The sequence below is a fragment of the Anomalospiza imberbis genome, chromosome 28 (assembly GCF_031753505.1).
Source record: "Anomalospiza imberbis isolate Cuckoo-Finch-1a 21T00152 chromosome 28, ASM3175350v1, whole genome shotgun sequence".
NCBI lineage: Eukaryota > Metazoa > Chordata > Aves > Passeriformes > Viduidae > Anomalospiza > Anomalospiza imberbis.
The window spans coordinates 4,792,761-4,814,622 of record NC_089708.1 but is presented as its reverse complement, the minus strand read 5'-3'; the positions used below and the strand labels follow the sequence as shown (position 1 = coordinate 4,814,622).

At 47.2% G+C, this 21,862-nt stretch overlaps 3 protein-coding genes across 4 annotated transcripts in view; all 3 read right to left on the bottom strand.

Annotated features, from left to right (window-relative positions):
- LOC137463282 (gastrokine-1-like) overlaps positions 1 to 21,862 on the bottom strand; it is a 64,947-nt gene that overhangs the window by 3,750 nt on the left and 39,335 nt on the right. The gene's annotated exons all lie outside the window — the stretch shown is intronic.
- LOC137463284 (gastrokine-1-like) overlaps positions 1 to 21,862 on the bottom strand; it is a 33,843-nt gene that overhangs the window by 8,998 nt on the left and 2,983 nt on the right. The window contains exons 1-2 of one of the 2 annotated variants that reach the window (XM_068174383.1): positions 19,275 to 19,390; positions 18,614 to 18,667 (exon numbers count right to left, since the gene is read on the bottom strand). In XM_068174383.1, the coding sequence (XP_068030484.1) occupies positions 18,614 to 18,667; positions 19,275 to 19,286 (66 nt within the window). In that variant the 5' untranslated portion in view covers positions 19,287 to 19,390. Of the gene's footprint in view, positions 1 to 18,613; positions 18,668 to 19,274; positions 19,391 to 21,862 lie in introns of those variants that run through there. The other variant, XM_068174384.1, reaches the window with a different exon arrangement.
- LOC137463255 (uncharacterized) lies at positions 4 to 15,095 on the bottom strand. Its single transcript, XM_068174349.1, has 30 exons — positions 15,036 to 15,095; positions 14,407 to 14,545; positions 13,899 to 13,987; positions 13,289 to 13,438; positions 12,959 to 13,069; positions 12,331 to 12,469; positions 11,822 to 11,910; positions 11,212 to 11,361; positions 10,882 to 10,992; positions 10,246 to 10,384; positions 9,738 to 9,826; positions 9,128 to 9,277; positions 8,798 to 8,908; positions 8,162 to 8,300; positions 7,653 to 7,741; positions 7,043 to 7,192; positions 6,713 to 6,823; positions 6,088 to 6,226; positions 5,580 to 5,668; positions 4,971 to 5,120; positions 4,641 to 4,751; positions 4,013 to 4,151; positions 3,506 to 3,594; positions 2,896 to 3,045; positions 2,566 to 2,676; positions 1,945 to 2,083; positions 1,438 to 1,526; positions 795 to 971; positions 466 to 576; positions 4 to 45 (listed from the first exon to the last, which is right to left on the bottom strand). The coding sequence occupies exons 1-30, from the start codon at positions 15,093 to 15,095 to the stop codon at positions 4 to 6; spliced, it is 3,552 nt and encodes a 1,183-aa protein (XP_068030450.1).

Here is a 21,862-nt window from a genome sequence, read left to right as displayed (position 1 = left end):
GTGTCAGGAGCTGGTTCCTGCTAGGAATATTCCGTAGGGGAAAGGCTGTGGAATTGGGAGATGCTCTCTCACACCACAAAGGAAAAGGAGAGTCTGGCCAAGAGCATCTGAAACACCAAGTTCTGAGCTGATCAATGCAGTTTGGTACTGAATAGTCTGTGTAGGACTTTCAGATCTTGACATGTCAAAAGAATCAATGATTGAAGGGCTCCTTGCTCCACAGGGCAAGGGTTTGCCCAGCAAGCTGCAGGTTCTCAGACAATGTGAAGCTGAGGAAGGTAATGGTGTCCCTTTTCCTCTTTTGGCAAACCATTCCTCTGAAAAATTTCCAAGCCCAACTACTCTTGAGAGAAAGAAAATACTGCCACTTGTGACAACATTGTCCCCTCCTGAAGATATAATCACATGAAGATATGGCCGAATAATCTCCAGGATCATGAATCTGCTACAACTTTGGAACCTTACCCTGCTCTCTTCTGCCAGGTGAGCCAGGTTATCAAAGCGGGGCATCTCGCTTCTGTTCATGATGGAAATGTAGCAGGTGTTCTGTTGCGTGACTTTGGTTGCAATGACACCCTGTGAAATGAAATTATTCTGCACTCACAATTCCGTTTTTTCCAACTGTTAATTTTGAGATAAAGTCAGGATGGAAACCATAAAATTGCTGAGAGTCTTACCCTGCATCATGAACTCCAAAACTTCAGAATAAAGAAACAATCTCTGTCCCTGGGCCAGCTGTGTAAGCAGCTAGACTACTTGGATGTTTTTGAAGCAGCCCTCTCGCTGCCACTCACCGTGTTGTAGTTCCAGACAGTTTTCCAGGACCCGCTGTAGCTCCTTTGCTCAATGATTGCCACACGCCATTGCCTGTTGATGGTCACAATTTGGGACTGGCCCCCAATGATCACTTGGGTGTTGTTGAAGATGCTGCCTTGCGTGTTGTTGAAGATGTCGCCAGGAATCTGCTGAGACTAAAAAGCCAAGGGAAAGAAGACGTTTCACCTTTGAAGGGAGACAGTGATGTCCCCAAAATTTCCACAAAATCCCTGCTGCAATGGAAGAAGTGCTGTCCACTGAGGAGTACAGGCACTGCCCTCAGTCTTTTCCAGAGGACCCAGAATCAAGGCTGTGGTGTTGGGCAAAGTATGTAATAATTCTTTTCATGGATTCAGTGAAACATTGCCGCATCTAATAGCTGCCATCTGGTGCCTTTAGAGGTTGATGACTGCAAGGGCACTGGCCAGAGTAAATCCATTCTCAATAGTTTTGGATGGAAATCTTCGCTGACCCATTGTCTCTTTCAGCATCTGCACGCTCAGGAAGGAACCACTCAAATCAAGAGATGCCAGGCAACAAGGGCAGCAGGGTTGGCTTTGGGCAGCAGCTTGGGTTGCCCCCCTATTTGGTTAATCAAAGGCAAGGGTAAGGTTTTCTCACTTGTTCAGGGCCATTGCCAGTGCAGTACTTCAGATCCACGACTCTCAGGACATCGAGGGTAATGCATGATCCCAGATCGACTTGGAGTCCTTGGGAAGCAAGAAAGGAAGACAGAAAACCCCATCAGCTAATGCCTAAGACCTTGGCTGCAATTCCAATATCAGTCAGCTCTGAACTGAAGGACAGCAGTCCTTAGAGTAACCCTTTTTCTTGACGGGGAATTACAGGAGAGCTCAGTTTGAGCTGAAACTGTGTCGGCCCTAAATTCAGCCTCCTTAACCTTCCTGGGAGGGACCTCTAAGGGTTGGCTTTGGGTCATTTATGGGGGTTGTGACCCCACCCTGTTCCAGTCCTGATCTGCAAAGATGTTGAACCCTTTGTGCAACTACTGCAGCCCTTGGTTTTTGTGCAGCTCAAGGTGGAAGGGCAGCAATTGTGCATTGGTCATTCTCCAAGGGAAACAAATGCCAGGTCACTTAGAGACAGAATTGCTTTGCTTGCACTCACCATGAACTTCAGAAGCCATGTAGGTGGTGAGTCCACTGCACATGGAGAAGACATCTGATCCATAAGACTGGAGGTTGCTGACCAGTCCATTGGTGACAAAGGTGATCTTCTTGGTAGGTCTTCCAAAACCGACCTGATTCTAAAGAACAAAGTACAGCATTCAGCCAGATTATCCTGCTAGGCATATTCCGTAGGGGAAAGGCTGTGGAATAGGGAGATGCTCTCTCACACCCCAAAGGAAAAGGAGAGTCTGGCCAAGGGCATCTGCTACGCCAAGTTCTGAGCTGACCAATGCAGTTTGGTACGGAATAGTCTGTGTGGGACTTTCAGATCTTGGCATGCCAAGAGAATCAAGGCCCTTGAAGGGCTGCTCACAGCAGGGTTGGCCCAGCAAGCTGCAGAGCTCAACCTCCTCATATAAAGAATAGGAAATGAATGGTGCAGGGCCTTTTTTCATTCTGCAAACCATTCCTACGTAAAATTCCCAAGCCCCACTACTGTTGAGAGAAAGAAATTCCTGCCACTTATGACAACCTCGTCCTGTCCAGAAGGAAAAAGGACATGAAGAAACAGATCAATGAACTCCAGAGGCAGGACTCTGCTACTCCTTGGGAAACTTACCCTGCTCTGTTCTGCCAGGTGGGCCAGGTTATTGAAGCTGGGCATCTCATTTTTGTTCATGATGGAAATGTAGCAGGTGTTCTGTTGTTTGACTTTGGTTGCAATGACACCCTGTGAAATAAAGTCATTAAGAAATCACACTTGAGTCTTTCAAGCTTTGGAATTGGAGAAAAACCTTCATTAAACCAGAAACAAATTCCTAGAGTTCCTCCTTGAAACTGTGCACTCAATGCAGTCAGAATAAGGAAACAAGCCCCGTCCCTGGGCCAGCTATACCAGGAGCCAGTCACCTCATACACTTTGTGAACTATCCCACTCCCTGCCACTCACCGTGTTGTAGTTCCAGATGGTTTTCCAGGATCCAATGCCGGCCTTTTTCTCAATGATTGCCACATGCCATTGCCTGTTGATGGTCACAGTTTGGGACTGGCCACCGATGATGACTTGCGTGTTGCCCTCACCACCAGGAATCTGCTGAGACTAAAAGGCCAAGGGAAAGAAGACATGTCAGCTTTGAAGGGAGACACTGATGTCCCCAAATTTTCCACAAAATCCCTGCTACAATGGAAGAAGTGCTGCCCCCTGGGGCGTGCAGGCACTGCCCTCAGCCGTTTCCAAAGGACTGTGTATCAAGGCTGTGGTGTTGGGCAAAGTCTGTATTAATTCTTTTCATGAATTCAGTGAAACATTGCTGCATCTGACAGCTGTCATCTGGTGCCTTTAGAGATTGATGCAAGGGCACTGGCCAGAGTAAATCCATTCTCAATAGTCTTGGATGGAAATCTTTGCTGACCCTTTGTCTCTTTCAGCATCTGCATGCTCAGGAAGGAACCACTCAAAAGAGGAGATCCCAAGCAAGAAGGGCAGCAGGGTTGGCTTTGGGCAGCAGCTCTGAAGCAATTGATTTGGTTAAACAAATGTAAGTGTAAGGATTTCTCACTTGTCCAGGGCCATTGCCAGTGCAGTACTTCAGATCCACGACTCTCAGGACATCGAGGGTAATGCATGATCCCAGATCGACTTGGAGTCCTTGGGAAGCAAGAAAGGAAGACAGAAAACCCCATCAGCTAATGCCTAAGACCTTAGCTGCAATTCCAATATCAGTCAGCTCTGAACTGAAGGACAGCAGTCCTTAGAGTAACCCTTTTTCTTGACGGGGAATTACAGGAGAGCTCAGTTTGAGCTGAAACTGTGTCGGCCCTAAATTCAGCCTCCTTAACCTTCCTGGGAGGGACCTCTAAGGGTTGGCTTTGGGTCATTTATGGGGGTTGTGACCCCATCCTGTTCCAGTCCTGATCTGCAAAGATGTTGAACCCTTTGTGCAACTACTGCAGCCTTTGGTTATTGTGCAGCTCAAGGTGGAAGGGCAGCAATTGTGCATTGGTCATTCTCCAAGGGAAACAAATGCCAGGTCACTTAGAGACAGAATTGTTTTGCTTGCACTCACCATGAACTTCAGAAGCCATGTAGGTGGTGAGTCCACTGCACATGGAGAAGACATCTGATCCATAAGACTGGAGGTTGCTGACCAGTCCATTGGTGACAAAGGTGATCTTCTTGGTAGGTCTTCCAAAACCGACCTGATTCTAAAGAACAAAGTACAGCATTCAGCAAGATCAGAGCTGGGCTCTGGTTCCTGCAGAGCTTATACCCCAGCAGGAATAGGGGGAGGCTCTCTTGCACACCAAAGGAAAGGGAGTTTGGCCTAGAGCAGCAGCCCTGCAAAGTTCTGAGCTGACCAATGCAGTTTGGTACTGAAAGGCCTGCGAAGGGTATTAAGATCTTGGCATGCCAAGAGAATTTAGACCCTCAAAGAGCTGCTGAGAGAAAGTGTTTTCAGCAAGCTGCAGAGCTCAATGTTCTTAGAGAAAGCAGAACTTAGAAAGGGAATGTGCAACCCTTTTCCTCTTTCAGCAAAGCAATCCTTTGGAAGAATTCCCAAGCCCCACTACTGCTGAGAGAAAGAAAATCCTGCCACTTGTGTCAACATCGTTCTGTCCAGAAGGAAAAAGGACATGAAGAAACAGATCAATGAACTCCAGAGGCAGGACTCTGCTACTCCTTGGGAAACTTACCCTGCTCTGTTCTGCCAGGTGGGCCAGGTTATTGAAGCTGGGCATCTCATTTTTGTTCATGATGGAAATGTAGCAGGTGTTCTGTTGTTTGACTTTGGTTGCAATGACACCCTGTGAAATAAAGTCATTAAGAAATCACACTTGAGTCTTTCAAGCTTTGGAATTGGAGAAAAACCTTCATTAAACCAGAAACAAATTCCTAGAGTTCCTCCTTGAAACTGTGCACTCAATGCAGTCAGAATAAGGAAGCAAGCCCCGTCCTTGGGCCAGCTATACCAGGAGCCAGCCACCTCATACACTTTGTGAACATTCCCACTCCCTGCCACTCACCGTGTTGTAGTTCCAGATGGTTTTCCAGGATCCAATGCCGGCCTTTTTCTCAATGATTGCCACATGCCATTGCCTGTTGATGGTCACAGTTTGGGACTGGCCACCGATGATGACTTGCGTGTTGCCCTCACCACCAGGAATCTGCTGAGACTAAAAGGTCAAGGGAAAGAAGACATGTCAGCTTTGAAGGGAGACATTGATGTCCCCAAATTTTCCAGAAAATCCCTGCTGCAATGGAAATAGTGCTGCCCTGCAGGCACTGCCAGCCCTGCCCTCAGCCTTTTCCAAAGGACCCAGAATCTGGCAGCAGTCAGAGGCCATAAGAATTCTTTTCATGGATTCAGTGAATCACTGCTGCATCTGACAGCTGTCATCTGGTTGCTTTAACAAATGATGGCTGCAAGAGGACTGGCCACACTTAATGCACACTCAAGGGCTTGGATGCAAGCCTTTGCTTCCCCATTGCTTTTTATCAGCATCTGCACGCTCAGGAAGGAACCACTCAGAAGAGGAGATGCCAGGCAAGAAGGGCAGCAGGGTTGGCTTTGGGCAGCAGCTCTGAAGAGCCCCAGTTTGGGTACTCAAAAGTAAGGGGTACGGATTTCTCACTTGTCCACTGCCATTGCCAGTGCAGTACTTCAGATCCACGACTCGCAGGACATCGAGGGTAATGCATGATCCCAGATCGACTTGGAGTCCTTGGGAAGCAAGAAAGGAAGAAACAAAATCCCATCAACTAATGTCTAAGACCTTGGCTGCAATTCCAATTATCAGTCAGCTCTGAACTGAAGGACAGCAGTCCTTAGAGTGACAATTTTTCATGGCTAGGCATTACAGGGGAGCTCTGTTTGAGCTGAAACACTCTGGGACCAAAATTAAGTCTCACTGAGCCTCGTGGAATGGAGCTCTAAGGATTTGCTTTGGGTCATTTATGGGGGCTGTGACCACACCCTGTTCCAGTCCTGATCTGCAAAGATGTTGAACCCTTTGTGGAACTACTGCAGCCCTTGGTTTTTGTGCAGCTCAAGGTGGAAGAGCAGCAATTGTGCATTGGTCATTCTCCAAGGGAAACAAATGCCAGGTCACTTAGAGACAGAATTGCTTTGCTTGCACTCACCATGAACTTCAGAAGCCATGTAGGTGGTGAGTCCACTGCACATGGAGAAGACATCTGATCCATAAGACTGGAGGTTGCTGACCAGTCCATTGGTGACAAAGGTGATCTTCTTGGTAGGTCTTCCAAAACCGACCTGATTCTAAAGAACAAAGTACAGCATTCAGCCAGATTATCCTGCTAGGCATATTCCGTAGGGGAAAGGCTGTGGAATAGGGAGATGCTCTCTCACACCCCAAAGGAAAAGGAGAGTCTGGCCAAGGGCATCTGCAACGCCAAGTTCTGAGCTGACCAATGCAGTTTGGTACGGAATAGTCTGTGTGGGACATTCAGATCTTGGCATGCCAAGAGAATCAAGGCCCTTGAAGGGCTGCTCACAACATGGTTGGCCCAGCAAGCTGCAGAACTCAACATCCTCAGAGAAAGGGAAGAGGCGGCAAGGAATGGTGCAGGGCCTTTTTCCTTCTGCAAACCATTCCTATGTAAAATTCCCAAGCCCCACAACTGTTGAGAGAAAGAAATTCCTGCCACTTGTGACAACCTTGTCCTGTCCAGAAGGAAAAAGCACATGAAGAAATGGGGCAATGAACTGCAGGGTCAGGACTCTGCTGCTCCTTGGGAAACTTACCCTGCTCTGTTCTGCCAGGTGGGCCAGGTTATTGAAGCTGGGCATCTCATTTTTGTTCATGATGGAAATGTAGCAGGTGTTCTGTTGTTTGACTTTGGTTGCAATGACACCCTGTGAAATAAAGTCATTAAGAAATCGCACTTGAGTCTTTCAAGCTTTGGAATTGGAGAAAAACCTTCATTAAACCAGAAACAAATTCCTAGAGTTCCTCCTTGAAACTGTGCACTCAATGCAGTCAGAATAAGGAAACAAGCCCCGTCCTTGGGCCAGCTATACCAGGAGCCAGTCACCTCATACACTTTGTGAACATTCCCACTCCCTGCCACTCACCGTGTTGTAGTTCCAGATGGTTTTCCAGGATCCAATGCCGGCCTTTTTCTCAATGATTGCCACACGCCATTGCCTGTTGATGGTCACAGTTTGGGACTGGCCACCGATGATGACTTGCGTGTTGCCCTCACCACCAGGAATCTGCTGAGACTAAAAGGCCAAGGGAAAGAAGACATGTCAGCTTTGAAGGGAGACATTGATGTCCCCAAATTTTCCACAAAATCCCTGCTACAATGGAAGAAGTGCTGCCCCCTGGGGCGTGCAGGCACTGCCCTCAGCTGTTTCCAAAGGACTCTGTATCAAGGCTTTGGCGTTTGGCCGGGGCCATAAGAATTCTTTTCATGGATTCAGTGAATCACTGCTGCCTCTGACAGCTGCCATCTGGTGCCTTTAGAGATTGATGCAGGGGCACTGGCCACAGTAAATCCATTCTCAATAATTTTGGATGGAAGTCTTTGCTGACCCTTTGTCTCTTTCAGCATCTGCACGCTCAGGAAGGAACCGCTTAGAAGAGGAGACGCCAGGGAAGAATAGCAGCAGGGTAGGATTTGGGCAGCAGCTCTGAAGCACTTGATTTGGTTAAACAAATGTAAGTGTAAGGATTTCTCACTTGTCCAGGGCCATTGCCAGTGCAGTACTTCAGATCCACGACTCTCAGGACATCAAGGGTAATGCATGATCCCAGATCGACTTGGAGTCCTTGGGAAGCAAGAAAGGAAGAAAGAAAACCCCATCAGCTAATGCCTAAGACCTTGGCTGCCATTCCAATCTTCAGTCAAATCTGACCAGAAGTACAGCGGTCCTTAGAGTGACAATTTTTCATGGCTAGGCATTACAGGGGAGCTCTGTTTGAGCTGAAACACTCTGGGCCCTAAATTCAGTCTCCTTAACCTTCCTGGGAGGGACCTCTAAGGATTTGCTTTGGGTCATTTATGGGGGCTGTGACCCCACCCTGTTCCAGTCCTGATCTGCAAAGATGTTGAACCCTTTGTGCAACTACTGCAGCCCTTGGTTTCTGTCTGACTCAAGGTGGAAGAGCGCCAATTGTGCATTGGTCATTCTCCAAGGGAAATAAATGCCAGGTCACTTAAGAGACAGAATTGCTTTGCTTGCGCTCACCATGAACTTCAGAAGCCATGTAGGTGGTGAGTCCACTGCACATGGAGAAGACATCTGATCCATAAGACTGGAGGTTGCTGACCAGTCCATTGGTGACAAAGGTGATCTTCTTGGTAGGTCTTCCAAAACCGACCTGATTCTAAAGAACAAAGTACAGCATTCAGCAAGACCAGAGCTGGGATCTGGTTCCTGCTAGGCATATTCTGTAGGGGAATGGCTGTGGAATAGGGAGATGCTCTCTCACGCCCCAAAGGAAAAGGAGAGTCTGGCCAAGAGCATCTGCAACGCCAAGTTCTGAGCTGACCAATGCAGTTTGGTACGGAATAGTCTGTGTGGGACTTTCAGATCTTGGCATGCCAAGAGAATTATGGCCCTTGAAGGGCTGCTCACAGCAGGGTTGGCCCAGCAAGCTGCAGAGCTCAACATCCTCATATAAAGAATAGGAAATGAATGGTGCAGGGCCTTTTTTCATTCTGCAAACCATTCCTACATAAAATTCCCAAGCCCCACAACTGTTGAGAGAAAGAAATTCCTGCCACTTGTGTCAACATCGTCCTGTCCAGAAGGAAAAATCACGTGAAGAGATGGGGACATGAACTGCAGGATCAGGACTCTGCTGCTCCTTGGGAACCTTACCCTGCTCTGTTCTGCCAGGTGGGCCAGGTTATTGAAGCTGGGCATCTCATTTTTGTTCATGATGGAAATGTAGCAGGTGTTCTGTTGTTTGACTTTGGTTGCAATGACACCCTGTGAAATAAAGTCATTAAGAAATCGCACTTGAGTCTTTCAAGCTTTGGAATTGGAGAAAAACCTTCATTAAACCAGAAACAAATTCCTAGAGTTCCTCCTTGAAACTGTGCACTCAATGCAGTCAGAATAAGGAAACAAGCCCCGTCCTTGGGCCAGCTATACCAGGAGCCAGTCACCTCATACACTTTGTGAACATTCCCACTCCCTGCCACTCACCGTGTTGTAGTTCCAGATGGTTTTCCAGGATCCAATGCCGGCCTTTTTCTCAATGATTGCCACACGCCATTGCCTGTTGATGGTCACAATTTGGGACTGGCCACCGATGATGACTTGCGTGTTGCCCTCACCACCAGGAATCTGCTGAGACTAAAAGGCCAAGGGAAAGAAGACATGTCAGCTTTGAAGGGAGACATTGATGTCCCCAAATTTTCCACAAAATCCCTGCTTCAATGGAAGAAGTGCTGCCCCCTGGGGCGTGCAGGCACTGCCCTCAGCCGTTTCCAAAGGACTCTGTATCAAGGCTTTGGCGTTTGGCAGGGGCCATAAGAATTCTTTTCATGGATTCATTGAATGCCTGCTGCCTCTGACAGCTGCCATCTGGTGCCTTTAGAGATTGATGCAGGGGCACTGGCCAGAGTAAATCCATTCTCAATAATCTTGGATGGAAATCTTTGCTGACCCTTTGTCTCTTTCAGCATCTGCACGCTCAGGAAGGAACCGCTCAGAAGAGGAGACGCCAGGGAAGAATAGCAGCAGGGTAGGATTTGGGCAGCAGCTCTGAAGCAATTGATTTGGTTAAACAAATGTAAGTGTAAGGATTTCTCACTTGTCCAGGGCCATTGCCCGTGCAGTACTTCAGATCCACGACTCTCAGGACATCGAGGGTAATGCATGATCCCAGATCGACTTGGAGTCCTTGGAAAGCAAGAAAGGAAGAAAGAAAACCCCATCAGCTAATGCCTAAGACCTTGGCTGCCATTCCAATCTTCAGTCAAATCTGACCAGAAGTACAGCGGTCCTTAGAGTGACAATTTTTCATGGCTAGGCATTACAGGGGAGCTCTGTTTGAGCTGAAACACTCTGGGCCCTAAATTCAGTCTCCTTAACCTTCCTGGGAGGGACCTCTAAGGATTTGCTTTGGGTCATTTATGGGGGCTGTGACCCCACCCTGTTCCTGTCCTGATCTGCAAAGATGTTGAACCCTTTGTAGAACTGCTGCAGCCCTTGGTTTCTGTCTGACTCAAGGTGGAAGAGCAGCAATTGTGCATTGGTCATTCTCCAAGGGAAACAAATGCCAGGTCACTTAGAGACAGAATTGCTTTGCTTGCACTCACCATGAACTTCAGAAGCCATGTAGGTGGTGAGTCCACTGCACATGGAGAAGACATCTGATCCATAAGACTGGAGGTTGCTGACCAGTCCATTGGTGACAAAGGTGATCTTCTTGGTAGGTCTTCCAAAACCGACCTGATTCTAAAGAACAAAGTACAGCATTCAGCAAGACCAGAGCTGGGATCTGGTTCCTGCTAGGCATATTCCCTAGGGGAAAGGCTGTTGAACAGGGAGATGTTCTCTCACACCCCAAAGGAAAAGGAGAGTCTGGTCAAGAGCATCTGAAACGCCAAGTTCTGAGCTGACCAATGCAGTTTGGTACGGAATAGTCTGTGTGGGACTTTCAGATCTTGGCATGCCAAGAGAATCAAGGCCCTTGAAGGGCTGCTCACAGCAGGGTTGGCCCAGCAAGCTGCAGAGCTCAACCTCCTCATATAAAGAATAGGAAATGAATGGTGCAGGGCCTTTTTTCATTCTGCAAACCATTCCTACATAAAATTCCCAAGCCCCACAACTGTTGAGAGAAAGAAATTCCTGCCACTTGTGACAACCTCGTCCTGTCCAGAAGGAAAAATCACGTGAAGAGATGGGGACATGAACTGCAGGGTCAGGACTCTGCTGCTCCTTGGGAAACTTACCCTGCTCTGTTCTGCCAGGTGGGCCAGGTTATTGAAGCTGGGCATCTCATTTTTGTTCATGATGGAAATGTAGCAGGTGTTCTGTTGTTTGACTTTGGTTGCAATGACACCCTGTGAAATAAAGTTATTAAGAAATCACACTTGAGTCTTTCAAGCTTTGGAATTGGAGAAAAACCTTCATTAAACCAGAAACAAATTCCTAGAGTTCCTCCTTGAAACTGTGCACTCAATGCAGTCAGAATAAGGAAACAAGCCCCGTCCTTGGGCCAGCTATACCAGGAGCCAGTCACCTCATACACTTTGTGAACATTCCCACTCCCTGCCACTCACCGTGTTGTAGTTCCAGATGGTTTTCCAGGATCCAATGCCAGCCTTTTTCTCAATGATTGCCACACGCCATTGCCTGTTGATGGTCACAGTTTGGGACTGGCCACCGATGATGACTTGCGTGTTGCCCTCACCACCAGGAATCTGCTGAGACTAAAAGGCCAAGGGAAAGAAGACATGTCAGCTTTGAAGGGAGCCATTGATCTCCCCAAATTTTCCACAAAATCCCTGCTACAATGGAAGAAGTGCTGCCCCCTGGGGCGTGCAGGCACTGCCCTCAGCCGTTTCCAAAGGACTCTGTATCATTGCTTTGGCGTTTGGCAGGGGCCATAAGAATTCTTTTCATGGATTCAGTGAATCATTGCTGCATCTGACAGCTGCCATCTGGTGCCCTTAGAGGCTGGTGCAAGGGCACTGGCCAGAGTAAATCCATTCTCAATAATTTTGGATGGAAGTCTTTGCTGACCCTTTGTCTCTTTCAGCATCTGCATGCTCAGGAAGGAACCGCTCAGAAGAGGAGACGCCAGGGAAGAATAGCAGCAGGGTAGGATTTGGGCAGCAGCTCTGAAGCAATTGATTTGGTTAAACAAATGTAAGTGTAAGGATTTCTCACTTGTCCAGGGCCATTGCCCGTGCAGTACTTCAGATCCACGACTCTCAGGACATCGAGGGTAATGCATGATCCCAGATCGACTTGGAGTCCTTGGGAAGCAAGAAAGGAAGAAAGAAAACCCCATCAGCTAATGCCTAAGACCTTGGCTGCCATTCCAATCTTCAGTCAAATCTGACCAGAAGTACAGCGGTCCTTACAGTGACAATTTTTCATGGCTGGGCATTACAGGGGAGCTCTGTTTGAGCTGAAACACTCTGGGCCCTAAATTCAGTCTCCTTAACCTTCCTGGGAGGGACCTCTAAGGATTTGCTTTGGGTCATTTATGGGGGCTGTGACCCCACCCTGTTCCAGTCCTGATCTGCAAAGATGTTGAACCCTTTGTGCAACTACTGCAGCCCTTGGTTTCTGTCTGACTCAAGGTGGAAGAGCAGCAATTGTGCATTGGTCATTCTCCAAGGGAAACAAATGCCAGGTCACTTAAGAGACAGAATTGCTTTGCTTGCACTCACCATGAACTTCAGAAGCCATGTAGGTGGTGAGTCCACTGCACATGGAGAAGACATCTGATCCATAAGACTGGAGGTTGCTGACCAGTCCATTGGTGACAAAGGTGATCTTCTTGGTAGGTCTTCCAAAACCGATCTGGTTCTAAAGAACAAAGTACAGCATTCAGCAAGATCAAAGCTGGGATCTGGTTCCTGCAGAGCTTATACCTCAGCAGGAATAGGGGGAGGCTCTCTTGCACACCAAAGGGAAAGGGAGTGTGGCCTAGAGCAGCAGCCCTGCAAAGTTCTGAGCTGACCAATGCAGTTTGGTACTGAAAGGCCTGCGAAGGATATTAAGATCTTGGCATGCCAAAAGAATTAAGGCCCTCAAACAGCTGCTGAGAGAAGTGTTTTCAGCAAGCTGCAGAGCTCAAGGTTCTTAGAGAAAGCAGAACTTAGAAAGGGAATGTGCAACCCTTTTCCTCTTTCAACAAAGCAATCCTTTGGAAGAATTCCCAAGCCCCACTACTGCTGAGAGAAAGAAAATCCTGCCACTTGTGTCAACATCGTTCTGTCCAGAAGGAAAAAGCACGTGAAGAAATGGGGCAATGAACTCCAGAGGCAGGACTCTGCTACTCCTTGGGAAACTTACCCTGCTCTGTTCTGCCAGGTGGGCCAGGTTATTGAAGCTGGGCATCTCATTTTTGTTCATGATGGAAATGTAGCAGGTGTTCTGTTGTTTGACTTTGGTTGCAATGACACCCTGTGAAATAAAGTCATTAAGAAATCGCACTTGAGTCTTTCAAGCTTTGGAATTGGAGAAAAACCTTCATTAAACCAGAAACAAATTCCTAGAGTTCCTCCTTGAAACTGTGCACTCAATGCAGTCAGAATAAGGAAACAAGCCCCGTCCCTGGGCCAGCTATACCAGGAGCCAGTCACCTCATACACTTTGTGAACATTCCCACTCCCTGCCACTCACCGTGTTGTAGTTCCAGATGGTTTTCCAGGATCCAATGCCGGCCTTTTTCTCAATGATTGCCACATGCCATTGCCTGTTGATGGTCACAGTTTGGGACTGGCCACCGATGATGACTTGCGTGTTGCCCTCACCACCAGGAATCTGCTGAGACTAAAAGGCCAAGGGAAAGAAGACATGTCAGCTTTGAAGGGAGACATTGATGTCCCCAAATTTTCCACAAAATCCCTGCTACAATGGAAGAAGTGCTGTCCAGTGGGGAGTACAGGCACTGCCCTCAGCCGTTTCCATAGGACCCTGTATCAAGGCTGTGGTGTTGGGCAAAGTCTGTATTAATTCTTTTCATGAATTCAGTGAAACATTGCTGCATCTGACAGCTGCCATCTGGTGCCCTTAGAGGCTGGTGCGAGGGCACTGGCCAGAGTAAATCCATTCTCAATAATCTTGGATGGAAATCTTTGCTGACCCTTTGTCTCTTTCAGCATCTGCATGCTCAGGAAGGAACCGCTCAGAAGAGGAGACGCCAGGGAAGAATAGCAGCAGGGTTGGCTTTGGGCAGCAGCTCTGAAGCAATTGATTTGGTTAAACAAATGTAAGTGTAAGGATTTCTCACTTGTCCAGGGCCATTGCCCGTGCAGTACTTCAGATCCACGACTCTCAGGACATCGAGGGTAATGCATGATCCCAGATCGACTTGGAGTCCTTGGGAAGCAAGAAAGGAAGAAAGAAAACCCCATCAGCTAATGCCTAAGACCTTGGCTGCCATTCCAATCTTCAGTCAAATCTGACCAGAAGTACAGCGGTCCTTAGAGTGACAATTTTTCATGGCTAGGCATTACAGGGGAGCTCTGTTTGAGCTGAAACACTCTGGGCCCTAAATTCAGTCTCCTTAACCTTCCTGGGAGGGACCTCTAAGGATTTGCTTTGGGTCATTTATGGGGGCTGTGACCCCACCCTGTTCCTGTCCTGATCTGCAAAGATGTTGAACCCTTTGTAGAACTACTGCAGCCCTTGGTTTCTGTCTGACTCAAGGTGGAAGAGCAGCAATTGTGCATTGGTCATTCTCCAAGGGAAACAAATGCCAGGTCACTTAGAGACAGAATTGCTTTGCTTGCACTCACCATGAACTTCAGAAGCCATGTAGGTGGTGAGTCCACTGCACATGGAGAAGACATCTGATCCATAAGACTGGAGATTGCTGACCAGTCCATTGGTGACAAAGGTGATCTTCTTGGTAGGTCTTCCAAAACCGACCTGATTCTAAAGAACAAAGTACAGCGTTCAGCAAGATCAGAGCTGGGATCTGGTTCCTGCAGAGCTTATGCCTCAGCAGGAATAGGGGGAGGCTCTCTTGCACACCAAAGGGAAAGGGAGTGTGGCCTAGAGCAGCAGCCCTGCAAAGTTCTGAGCTGACCAATGCAGTTTGGTACTGAAAGGCCTGCGAAGGATATTAGGATCTTGGCATGCCAAGAGAATTTAGACCCTCAAAGAGCTGCTGAGAGAAAGTGTTTTCAGCAAGCTGCAGAGCTCAAGGTTCTTAGAGAAAGCAGAACTTAGAAAGGGAATGTGCAACCCTTTTCCTCTTTCAGCAAAGCAATCCTTTGGAAGAATTCCCAAGCCCCACTACTGTTGAGAGAAAGAAAATCCTGCCACTTGTGTCACCATCATTCTGTCCAGAAGGAAAAAGGACATGAAGAAACAGATCAATGAACTCCAGAGTCAGGACTCTGCTACTCCTTGGGAACCTTACCCTGCTCTGTTCTGCCAGGTGGGCCAGGTTATTGAAGCTGGGCATCTCATTTTTGTTCATGATGGAAATGTAGCAGGTGTTCTGTTGCGTGATTTTGGTCGCAATGACACCCTGTAAAATAAAATTATTGAGCACTTGGTCTTTATTTTTTCAAGTCTTGAGATTGGAGAAAACCCTTTCTTAAAAGAGGAATGCGTGCTGGGATTTCCTACTTGAAATTATGTACTCAACATGATCATAATAAGGAAGCAAGCCTCGACCCTGGGCCAGCTATAGCAGGAGCCAATCTCCTCATATGCTTTTTGAAGCAGCCCTCTTGCTGCCACTCACCGTGTTGTAGTTCCAGACAGTTTTCCAGGACCCGCTGTAGCTCCTTTGCTCAATGACTGCCACACGCCATTGCCTGTTGATGGTCACAATTTGGGACTGGCCCCCAGTGATCACTTGGGTGTTGTTGAAGATGCTGCCTTGTGTGTTGTTGAAGATGTCACCAGGAATCTGCTGAGACTAAAAAGCCAGAGGAAAGAAGCCATTTCACCTTTGAAGGGTGACAGTGACATCCCCAAAGCTTCTGAGACCAAAGCCCCCAACATTTGATATATGAAAAGGTAAGGTCTAGGTTTTCTCACCGGGATATTGCCGTTCCAATTGCCATTGCCATTGCAGTACTTCAGCTCCACAATTCTCAGGACATCGAGGGTAATGCATGATCCCAGATTCACCTGGGGTCCTTGGAGAGATGGAAAAGAAAAGACAAACCCTTTTGAGCTTACACCTAAGACTTTGGCTGACCTACAGGATGGTTGAGGTGTCACTAAGAGCCATCCAGGTTCTGAAGGATTGCTGCTTTCGGAATATTTGAGCTGTGCAAGGGACAGATTCTCTTGGAGTCCCCAAAGAGCACCGGCTCTGTGGCTCGGCCAGGAATGCTCACAAAGACCTGCTCTTGAACACCCTTTGGGATTTCCTGTGCAGAAATCGGGGCTCTATTGCACTTTGTCCTGAGAGTCCCAATGGCTGGGCATTGCATGGTGAGGCTGCTGCCAGTTCACGGGCCCAGTCACACGAGCTGTGATGTTCTGGAAGAATCCTACCAAGTGTAGGTCATTTTAGCCCTGGGGAATGGGATCATTGCCCCAGGGAAAAACCTCCAGGCATCTGAGCATCTTGCCTTAGAGTTGTGAAGTACAAGGCTTTGGTGGCTGCCTGTGTCAACTGATTACCAAGCTCTGATCTGAAGGACAGCGGTTCTTAGGACAACCCTTTTTCTTGACTGGTGTATCAGGGCATTGCAGGGTGAGCCAAAACACTCCAGGCCCCAATTTCAGCCACGTTAAGCTTCCTTGCTAGAAGCTTTAAGGCTTTGGTTTGGGTCATTTGTGGGGGCTGTGACCCCATCCTGTTCCAGTCTCGATCTGCTGTGGTGCCAAACCGTTTGTGCAACTTCTGAAGCCCTTGGTTTCTCTCTGGCCCAAAGGGGAACAGCAGCAACTGTGCCCTAGTAATGCCCCAGGAGACAAAAAGGCCAGGTCTGCACCACTCAGAATTCCCTCTCTTGCACTCACCATGAACTTCATAAGCCATGTAGGTGGTGAGTCCACTGCACATAGCCGTGATTTCAATTCCATAGGAGTTGAGGTTGTTGACCAATCCATTGGTGACAAAAGTGATCTTCTTGGTAGGTCTTCCAAGACCAACCTGGTTCTAAAGAAAAAATACCAGCGGTCAGCAAGATCAGTGCCAGGAGCTGGTTCCTCCAAGGGCTATTCCTCACTCTGGAAGGATGACTCGGGGCTGGGTGTTGGAGTCCAAACTGCCTTTAGAAAAGCCTTTCAGTCCCTGGGGACTGTGCGCCCACTAGCTAGCCCTGAAGGCAGCTCCAAAGACAGGCGGTTCTAAGGGAGTCAAGGTGCAGGAGCCTGAGGGGAAGTGCTGAAGAGGAGAGGAGTGCAGCCGCTCTGTGGAGCCAGAGCTCCTTCCAAGGCACTTGCTCAGTCGCTGCCCTCGCCCCTCAGGGGCACTCGGGCTGCGGCTGGCAGGAGAAGTCTCCTCCTGATTCCCTTCTGCCCTACTGGTCTTCCTGCTATTGAAAGTGTGGTTTTTTTACAGACTCAGTTCTCAGACTTCAGTGGAAGCCAGTGTTTAGCAAAGGTGAATATGCTGAATGCTGAGATGATTTTTATAATGTCTGTGCTAATGTGGATGGCTGAACTAAAGAAACATTGTGCATAATTTTCTTCAAAATGTTTGAAAGCGTACTTAAAGATTTTCTCTGTAATACTACAATATTTGTTCGTCCTCAGTTAGAATGTCTGAAGAAAAATTATTTTTTTATACTTTGAGAATGTGAAATTATGAAATATGCTTAGTGAAAAGTCTGAATCGCAGATACTAAAACAGTAAACAAGGAGACAACTGTATAATAATTTAAATATTTGTAAAAATAATCTAATCTGGGACTTGGGCTCAATATGACGAACCTGCACTGAAGGCTTTTGAATGAGGATATTTTAGCTTTTGAGTGTTTACAAGGAATGTAACTGAAAAATAGTACCAAAAGTATCAGCAATCAAATGTCTTTTTATTTACCCATTGTTTAAAAAGGTTGGAAAACAGCAGTGTGCCAGACAAAAAAAATTAATATCAACTACAGTAACAGATTTTGAATCTTACCCCGTTCTGTGAAGCCAGTTGGACCAGATTTTCAAAGCTGGGCATCTCATTTCTGTTCATGACAGAAATGTAGCAGGTGTTCTGTTGCACCAATTTGGTTGCAATGATACCCTGTAAGAAAAAGTTATTGAGCACTTGCAATTCAGTTTTTCCACCCTTGGGACTGGAGAAAACCCTTAGTTAAAAGAGGAACGAATGCCAAGGGTCACTGCACCAAATCGTGGTCTCCAGACGGTCAGAATAAGGAAACAATCCCCATCCCTGGGCCAGCTCTACCAGGAGCCGGTCTCCTCATACTCTTTGTGAACAAGCCTCCTCCCTGCCACTCACCGTGTTGTAGTTCCAGACGGTTTTCCATGAGAAGTCATTGCTCCTTTGTTCAATAACCACTACACGTGTTTGGCTGCTGAGAGTCAGATTTTGGAAAACACCACCAACAGAGACCTGGCAGTTGTTATCCGTCTGCTGAGACTGAAAAGCCAAGGGAAAGAAGATGTTTAGTCTTTGAAGAGAGGCAGTGATGTCCCCACAGTTTTAGAAATCTCCTTGCTACATTGGGAGGGCTGGTCTCTGGTAAGTGTCATCACAATGTGATTGGCCACTAGTGATGGGGACCTCGGTCTTTACCCCAAGGATGACTTGCTGGTTTTTAATTTTTTGCTGAGACTCAATTAAAAAATGAGACATTTTCTAGATTTTCAACCTAGTCAGTCATCTCCTAAAATTTTTATAAAAATCTTTGCTAGACTAGAATAAGTTCTACCACATAGAGAGTGTCAGAGTTTCATCTGTCAGAGAAGATTCCAATTTGTTTCCTCCAAAGGGTTGGTGAAAGAAAAAGGAGATCTCTGAAGCGGGGAGCATAGAAAGAGCAGCAATGTGGAAATTGTTTCATTTGTACTCACGTAATCAGCAAGGGCTGGAGTCAGGACGAGTCCAAGAAGGACTGCAGTCAAAATCTGAAATGAAAATCAAATACAAAATGTAACTGCAACTCTGGCTGACAAATCTGGTCATGACAATCCTCCTTCCCTTTTCCTAATCTGATGTTTAAGGATCCTCCTTGGATCCTTTTTTTGCTTTCAACCTGGGATTGCATCAGTGCCCCCAAAGGGAGGCACCCTTGCTTTACCCCAGGGTGCTCAAAGTAGACACTTTGCACACTTGCTCTCTCAAGAGCTGAATCTCAAGTTGTTTCTCAGACCTGTGCAGGCACACACAGCTATTTTACAAGAGGGAGGAGAAAGCTTTTCCATTTCTTCTGCTCTGGCATTACAGGGAAGGGCTTGATGCACTAGTGCAGTGCTCCAGTGGTGCAAAAGTGTTGACAAGAATGGGCATGGATTAGGCTTCCTGGTTTCTGAATCATGAACAGCCGAGCCGTGAAGAAATCCTTACCTCCTCAGCTCCTCTGGGGAGCAGGGGCTGAGCTGCTCCTTCTGGAGGAGCACGGTGGCCCCAGAGAAAGCCTTAGTGCTCCAGAGAGGCAGAAGCCCTTCTGAGAGCCAAAGGAATGGGTTTGAATCAAAGTTTCAGTTTGTAAGGAAGAAAAGCATGCATACTTACAGGGAGATGCATCCTGACTGCAGAGCTGATGCTCCTGCAGGTAGAAAGAGCAGTGTGAACCCTCCACCTTTTATATGTTTTTAGAATTAGGTGTGGAAGGGCTGAATGTTGCAATAAAATTATTTTGTGATTTGTATCCCTGCTGCATTTCACTGAAATTATTTCCTGGTGTAACTACTTGATAAACATGGGGATTGTACTTCTGCAAATTTTGACCCAATAATTATCAGATAAAGCTCCATTTCTAGTAAAGAATTAAATATGCTTTGTTGTAACTTTCTGGCATGTACTAATTACTTCTGAAACTTCACATCAAACTTACGATCAGAGATAGCCTTGACTTTAGGCAAACAAAAAAACCCGCTTTCAATTAGTGTGAATAAATAAAAGCCTTTGCACTTTTCAAAATGCACTTTATGTTCTTTGTAACCATAGCACCCACAAAAATACATGCCCCAAGTACAACATGGCCACTGAAAACTGTTTTACAAGAACCACAGAATCACAGAGGACCCACAAGAATCATCAGGTCCAGCTCTTGGGCCTGCACAAGAACAATCCCCAAGAGTCCCACCTGAGAACATTGTCCAAACACTCCCTGAGCTCCATCCTGCTTGGTCCTGTGACAACTTTTCTGGGAGCCTGTTCCAGCTCCCAAGCACCCTCTGGGTGAAGAACCTTTTTCTAATATCCGACCTAAACCTCCCCCGACTCGGCTCCAGCCGTTCCCTCGTGTCACCGATTACAGAGAGCAGAGATCCGAGCGCTGTTTCTGTGGAGAGGATATTGAAGAGCTCCATCTCCCCTCAAGTCTCCTCCAGATACCCTCAGTTGTGCCTCCCGTGGCTTCTCCTTGAGACCGCCTTCATAGCCCAATGCCAAGTTTTCAGTTTCATCCTGTGAGCCACCCGGGTCTATGGCACCGAAACGACTTTTCAGCTGCAATCCAGCAGCTTGTTTTGAAAGGCAGTATGGCTATGTGCGGGGGTTTATGCATAAAAACAAGGTCTAAACGTTGTTGCACGTGCAATGTGAAATTGAACACTTGCTCAGTTTCACTTTTTGAATCTGCAAGCCCGAAGCGATATTCCTGATACGTACAGCTACACCAAACGGGCATTACATTCAACGGGCCGCTTTCCGAGCAGCAGCGCCGGTGTGGGTTTGTGAGGGGCGGGCCGCGCTTTCCCTCCCTCACTGCTGCCGGACGAGAAACACCGACAAAGCCCCTGCCCTGCCCGCGAGGAATTCGCCCTTTGCTCAAGGAATAAACGATCGTGCTTTTGCTGCGGTGCGGGACGGCTGGAGAGGGCCGGAGGGAGCGGGGCTGAGGCGGCGCCGGGCCGTGAGGGGAGCGGGGCTGAGGCGGCGCCGGGCCGTGAGGGGAGCGGGAAAGGGCGGGAAAGCCCCTCTGAGGCGGCGGCGCCTCAGCGGACCCGGCAGAGCGGCGCTGGCACATTTATGTCGTTACAGCTTGGTTAATTTACACTTCTTGAGGTAATTTTTACTTACAAGACGGGTATTAGGCCTGCTGGCGGTGTGTCCAATCAGAATATCTATTTTGTGTTTAAAAAAAAAAAATCCCTCAGAAGTCAGGTTCTTTCAAAATCTCCAATTTGTCTTAAAATACATGAAGGAATTAAAACACATTTATTAGATTGTGTGATGGCATTTTAATTATACTCAAATCATTCTTGAACATTTTTTTGTTCATAGTTTTTCAGGTGTTAACTTTATATTCTGTCTGCTGTAGGATGAGCAGAAAAACAGACTTAAGACTGGAAAAAATCCTGACACTCTGTTACACTGATGTGGAATGCTTATGGGTTGTGCTCACAACTTAAATTTCAATGAAGCGCAGGCCTCACCCTTGTTGAGAGAGAGCTTTCCTGGCCTGGTAAGCAACTCCAATCTTCTGCATTATTAAGAATATTTGTAGACCTGTGTACTTAAATAGACATTTTGAGAGTTACAGTGTTGAAGTCTCCTGAGGCTCACTGGAGTCTTTGCTGTCATGTCCCTATTTAGCAATCTCTTTTTCAGTCTCATCTTCTTGATCAGTCAAAACCTGAACCAATTTAAATTTGACTAGCGAACATTTGAAATGTAATGACGTCCCAATTAGAGCAGGCAAACTTCCAGGGTGTCATATTGCAAGCACATTCCCTGGGTCGGGAAAGAGCAACTGCTTTGCTTCATTCGTTCAGTGCTAGATCCACGTTTTGTGCAAAAGTTTGAAATGTTACTGTAGGACACATGGTGGATTAAGACTTTTTGTGAAATGAAAAGAAATGGTTGGAGATGTATTAAGCATTACAGTGTGTAGTATTTTAATACAAGCAGGAATCTGTGTCTGTGATGTTAAAGCAGTTTTGCAAGCAGCTGGACCTTGCTGATGGTGTTTTACTCTCCTGGGGACAGTATTGCAGCAGGCAAGGTATTGCAGATCTTGCAGCTGCCGGGAGCAGCTGTGCCCTGCTATTCCCTGCCTGGAGACCAGGGAAAATATAGGTTGGATATTAGGAAAACGGTTTTTACAGAAAGGGTGATAAAGTACTGGAGTGGTCTGCCCAGGGAGGTGGTGGAGG